Source organism: Nanorana parkeri, unplaced genomic scaffold (assembly GCF_000935625.1).
Source record: "Nanorana parkeri isolate BGI_ZX_2015 unplaced genomic scaffold, ASM93562v1 scaffold122, whole genome shotgun sequence".
NCBI lineage: Eukaryota > Metazoa > Chordata > Amphibia > Anura > Dicroglossidae > Nanorana > Nanorana parkeri.
In genome coordinates this window covers 1,031,498-1,037,791 of record NW_017306390.1, presented here as the reverse complement: position 1 = coordinate 1,037,791, position 6,294 = coordinate 1,031,498, and the positions used below count along the sequence as shown (strand labels likewise).

The 6,294-nt window shown below is 36.9% G+C and overlaps 1 protein-coding gene across 1 annotated transcript in view; it reads right to left on the bottom strand.

The window, feature by feature from the left end:
* SYTL5 (synaptotagmin like 5) overlaps positions 1–6,294 on the bottom strand; it is an 82,826-nt gene that overhangs the window by 59,279 nt on the left and 17,253 nt on the right. Inside the window, exons 2-4 of the mRNA XM_018553505.1 lie at positions 4,972–5,190; positions 1,539–1,654; positions 564–663 (exon numbers count right to left, since the gene is read on the bottom strand). Coding sequence (XP_018409007.1) covers positions 564–663; positions 1,539–1,654; positions 4,972–5,190 — 435 coding nt within the window. The remainder of the gene's footprint in view (positions 1–563; positions 664–1,538; positions 1,655–4,971; positions 5,191–6,294) is intronic.

Below are 6,294 nucleotides of genomic sequence, written 5' to 3'. Positions count from 1 at the left end.
CGCCTATGCTATATTAAAAAAAACTGTCTATATACTTACATGATGACAACATAGATGATTACAAAAAATGTATGTGTAAAATTTATATAGCTGTAACAAACATTTAATATACCACATTAAAGCCCAGCTCCAGCCAAAATGTTTAATTTGGTTTTGGATAGAGTAAGAAAGGGTCAGAGCCTGTCAAGCTTTATTATCATCTATGCCCCTATTTGGGAGGTCACAGAGGAGCTCTGCAATCACATCTGCAGAATACAGAAACACTGGGCCCTAGGCACCCACCCAGGTCATCTTTTGCGTGATCCAGCTCTTGTTTTTAAAAGGAAGCAATGTTAGGAAGTTTTCTGAAATTACCTCCCTTCTGTAAGCCATTCAGCACATTTAGACCTGACATTTGTACAGTGTTCGGTAAGGGTCAAATCAGCTGGTTGTATGTTGCAACAGAAAGGCAATTTTCATCAAATTACAAAACTGTTGTAATTCTTGTAATTATACACGTTATACCAATTAATGGCAGGGGATCTCCCGTTTTCCTAGAACTCCTAGTTAACTGACGCTCTTACCGTTTTGCATAGCCCTCTACTGCTTCAGAAGTTGCAGGTGCAGAATTTTCTTTTAGATCCTTTCCAATCTCTTCAGATTCTTCCTCTATCCTAGTGGGTGCTGAACAAAAAAAGACAATAAATCAGTTTCAATGTATGACTAAGCATTGTTTGATAATCGTCTAGGCAGTGAGAAGCTGAAAGGTCAGTGCTTTGGCAAATAATGTAATAATTCTGACAGCAATTCTTTCATAGTGGTAACTGCTGCTGGCCATTTGATATAGAAAAGTGTGAGTCACCAATCTAAGCTCCCTAATCTGAAAAGACACCAGTGCATTCTGTGACGGCTTGCATTGTTATTCACTGTCTAAAATCCTATATAATTATAACTAATTTGGCATCTGAAGAACAGCAGCACGGAAAATGAAACTGCCAGTATTAAATTTATATTTGACTTAGACACTGATGATTTATTGTTGCGGACACACCAAGAGTAATCAGAGTTTTGGTTTAGGAGCCTAGCCTGGACAAAAGTGTTTCTCCAGACCTTAACTACTGCCTGGACTGAGCTTGTAACTGTGTCAAGTCTGGCACCATGGTGTGGAAAACATTTTGAGACTGCCAATCCTATTTAAAAGCTCAGCACAGAGAGCATGATGTAAAGTGCATGATTTCACAGCCACCAACCAATAAAGTTCTTTTAACACGCCTTACTATGGCCAGCTGAAATTTGAGTGGTTGGCGAGACTGGAAAGACTGCTCTAAGAGTAAGCTGGCTGTGAGGATCAGGTAAGTATAACTTTTTTATTCTTCCCTAGACCAAAATGAGCAGTTAACCCTTGTAGTTCGGGTATATCCCCATTGCAAGGGCTAATAATAATTTTCCCTGGAGTTCTTCTTTAACTGTGCAAAGTATTAAAAATGTGACCAGCATCCAGAAACAGCTCCCCTGTCCTAAACTCCCACTCAATGTACAATATTTAAATGTAGAAATACCTGTAGACTTTCTCATAATAGATTTCCTGACCACTTCGGTTCCTAGCACAGTGGAACCTTTGAAACGCTTGGATCGTTCTTCAAAAAACCAGTCCCCCGTTGCTATCCTTATCTGCCTGTAGAGAAAGAAAATATCACATGCTCACATTTATTTCATACTTGTAGTTTTGTTTATACTTTTTTTTTCTCATTCCTGTTTCAAAATGGTTTAAGTATTTTCACAAATGAAGGTTGTTTTACTTTTTTTTTTAATTATTGCTTGAAATTGTTTCCATGATTAATAAAATATATATTTTTTTACATTAGCCCAAATGTGGATTAAGCTATCCATAGTAAAATAGTTTAACCAGTGATACCAGGTCAAATAAGTGCCACTTGTCTGGATGTTTACTAGTGTCACTAAAATAAGTCTTACATTGCAGAAAGGCAACAAAATGGTACCACAACTGTTACTGAGCCAAACATAAAAAGAATAAGTGAACCTGCAGAATTATAGGCATTTAAAGAGCAAGTCCAGGTAACAAGCGAAAACAATATTTATTATAAAAGTAATTGAACACTTGCGCACACATGAATATTGTGTAATAACATGGTTTGGTCTTATCATTAAATATTACATTATTGTATGAATTAAAGGCACACAATATCAGTATTATTTGATATGTGCCCTATTGGCCACTATCTTTTAGGTAAAAATGACCTGAAGAATAACCCTGCGCTAAGTTCCACAATGTCACTTACAGCCTAGGTAAAAATCATATGGTCCTTGGCTCTAGGTGGATTGCAAATGTTTTACATCATTAGAGATTAAATTATTTTCAATAGGCAGACCTTATCAGTATGAAAACAAGAACCAACAGGTACAGGTAATGATCAAATAGCTGTCGTCATGTACGTGTATGATTACAAACTGTACGCAAAAATATGTTTTTTAAGCAATCAATTACACTTGCCTTCCAAAAACATTGAAAAGGCTTGGTGGCCTCTCTAAAACATTTACACATTTGCTTCCAAACATGTACCTTATATTAAAAATACACTATTTTATTAAAAAAACGGATATAATATTCCACTAGGAGTATAATAATATATTTATGTATTGCAGGCACCTTGCTGGAAGCTAAAGGCACATTTAATCTTCTTTTTTTTCACGTGGACCTAATCTGCAAAATAAAGATTTGCTGTTATAGGAGACATATAGAAATGATGCCTGTAGCTAAGCAACACCTTGAAAATTTTACATTTTGTCTTAAATTCCTCCTGAAAAATAGCAGTGCAGTTTCTGGAATGTGAGTGCACCTAAGCACTCCTGTAGCTACAGCCTCATAGCTGTATATCTGCAGCGTGAGAACTAAGGCGCTGATGCCACTAACTGCTAGGCTACACGGTTTAGATTAAGATTTAGTGATGTCACTACTGCACTGCTCACTGTTACTCTTTCTGGGGGCTCTGACATGGGGAAACAAAACCCTACCTCTATGAAGGTTACGGCTTCCACACAAAGACATGGTGCATAACAAGGCATGGTAAGTCAGTAATAGGAAAGCCAGTAGCTGCAATGGCACTTTCAAGGCCTTCATTACTCTGAGGCCCTGTAAGCTCCCAGATGACCTGTCTGTCCCTGTCCATTTGAATTAATGGGACATGCAGACAAGCACAAAACAGTGGAAAGTAAATCGTTTAATCTCCTTTAATTCTCTAGAAGGTTGAAACAAACAGTCAATGGAAATTTTAGGGCATACATATTCAGTTTCTGTCAGGCTTGCTCAGTTTGACATGCTATCTAAGCAGAATGTGAAATTTTGTTCAATTTTATCTGTGAGCACAAATCCGACTCTGTTCTGAAAAAGGAACAATTGTCTGGTGCAACTGTATAACATAAATGCTTTATCAGCAGCCTACATAACATGACAAAACATGGCATACATTCATCTTGATTCTGAAATCCAAGTTAGAGCATTATATAACAGCTCTGTTTACATAAGGTGTCTCATATTGGTCTGGAAGTGACATTTTAGGCATCATTCACAGCTCCGTGCTGCGTGCACAGCCGTATCGGGCAGCTCCCGGGAAGGACAGGTGCTGCGTGTGATTATTAGCAGCCCTGTCCTTCTCTATAGGAGAACGCAGCCATACGCTGCCCTACGCTCACCCGCGCCTGCGTCCTGTCTGCGTCCGAGCCAGGACACCCGCACCCTTACGGACCTGTACTTGGGGTGAGCGTAGGGTGACGTATGGCCGCATACTCCCATAGAGAAGGACAGGGGCAGCGTACTAATTACACGCAGCACCTGTCCTTCCTGAGAGCTGCCCGATACGTATGTATTTTGTCATTGTATTTTATTTCATTCATATGGAGATCAAAGGTGTGACCTTTGATCTGCTTATGAGATCACTTCAAGAAACCTTACAAGTTAATTTTTCAAATAACATGTATTCCAAATTTACCCATGTTTAAACCTTAGTTAACCATAATCAGCTCTCATTATTTGCTTCCTATCCTTGGCTATTATATTTCAGCTGTTTTATTTCTATTTTTTTACCATTCATTTTTTTTTTTTTCGTTTTCACTTATTTTGTTTGTAACCATTTTTTTTAGTGTTGCATATAAAAAAAAATCTGAAAAATTTAAATACATTTTTTAAAATTTTCATTTGCAAATAACTTTGTTTCAGAAATATAATTTTAGTGTCATTTAAATGGGGCAAACTATAAAATAAAATCTATTCTTTTTATTTACAGTAAAAACTAACGCTGGTCAAAACAGAAAACAAACAAAATGTTTTCATTCTTTTAAGCATTCCAAAATAAAATAATAATTTTTGCAATTTAATATTGCTAAAAGAAAGTCTAGTCCCCCCTTTCCCCCAGCACAAACAAAAACCAAACAATGTATGTATTACTTTGCTATCTTAGCAATGATAAAGCTATCCCCAAATTAACAGGCCCATAGTGGAAATGTTAAAATTGCTCTGGCCCATAAGGGGTATACAGATATGAAAGCTGAAGTAGGTAAAAACTGTACATACAAATAAGGTTTTTCAAACATACTTGTTAGATTTTTTTTATATCAATCTGATCACATTCACTGCATTCATATCAAAGCAAATACATGTGTATATAGAAAGATAAACCCAATACCATGCTTGGTGCTATTTACAAGGCTGAATGTCTTATCAAGTCTCTGCATAATTTAATTAATTGGGATTTGAAAATAATAGACATTGCAGGAATGGTACATTCAGATCACAACTTATTTATCCACTTATTCTATGCTTTATGTTATACCATTTTTAACACTAGTTTAACATACCCTATATGTAGATGAAATAGATTTCAAATTGTGAATGATGGTTGTAGAAGTATATGTGAGATACAGTAACTGTTATCCGGCCAATGTATGAAATACAAAAATATTTTCCTACAAACTTACGCAATTTTGGCGCACACTTTGCACCTCCAGATGCCTTCCTTCACCACAATGCGACATGTATTGCACACACGAAATTGGCAGGCTTGGCATAAGTTTCCACGGTCAAAGATGAACCCTAGCTTCTTCTGACAGCGAACACAGATTTTGGCATTGTGCTGGCGTAACCTGCTAATTTTGGCCCCCTTCTTTTTGACTTCCAGGAGTTCATTTTTCAATTTGCTAAAATTAAAGACAAAATGCATTTAAACTTGAGTTCATCTTGCAGACGTTATGATCATGCTGGACATAATTAGAAACATCTATAAATTAAATACCATACCAAAGATAAATGATAAAATATACATCAAATGCACAGTCACCTTTCACAGTTGGAAAATGTAAAGAAAAAAATTTGAAAAAAAAGCACAGACTCCTAGACAGTAAGACTCCTAGACAGTAAGTTGAGCACTACATTTTTCCATGTATTTTAGACATCATATAGATTTTAGTAAATGGCATGACATTCTTTCTTTAGCATATGTCTATGCATATGTATGCATAGACCTATCTTATGTTCATACAAGTTATATAACTGCTAGACAATGTAACTACTGCTTTTATCTCAGAGAAACAATGGGTCAGATAGAAAATTCTATCCTTTCATATAACCTCCTTTAGAGAGGATAGCCAAGTTCAGGACCAAAGCAATATGTGATGAGGTGCCATAGCAGTACCATTTTTTCTTCTCCGTATCTCTATAGGTTGAACTCGATGGACTTGTGTCTTATTTCAACCTGACTAACTATGTAACTATGTAATTAAGGGACCCCTTTTCACTAAACAAGGCAGTTCCTTTAGAGATGCAGGGTACTTATCATTGTGATTGAAATTGTATAAACAGTAATAGCAAAAACTTTCCCAGCACACTCACCAGCCAGCATGCAAAAAACTTATGTCACTATGAGAGTCTCCATCTTGGAGCACATGTGGCAAAAGATCAAATTGGGTGCAGGTTTGTCAGGAGGGCTTCCTCCTGACAAACCTGCACCCAATTTGATCTTTTGCCACATGTCTATTGGCTATTGCAAATTGAAATAGCCAATAGGAATCTAGCAATGCATTCCAATGGGCAAAAAATATATATTTGATGGACCTGATGGAGAACTGCAGCAGAGGGCGGGTACAATGCTAGTTTACTATTGGCTATTACAAATTGAAGTAGCCAATAGGAATCTAGCAATGCATTCCAATAGGCAAAAAAAAAATTCTATTCTGACACGGCTCCGTGTCAGACTAATAAAAAAAAAAAGAAACAGCGGTGTTTCTCTCCTTGGCGGCCGGGGG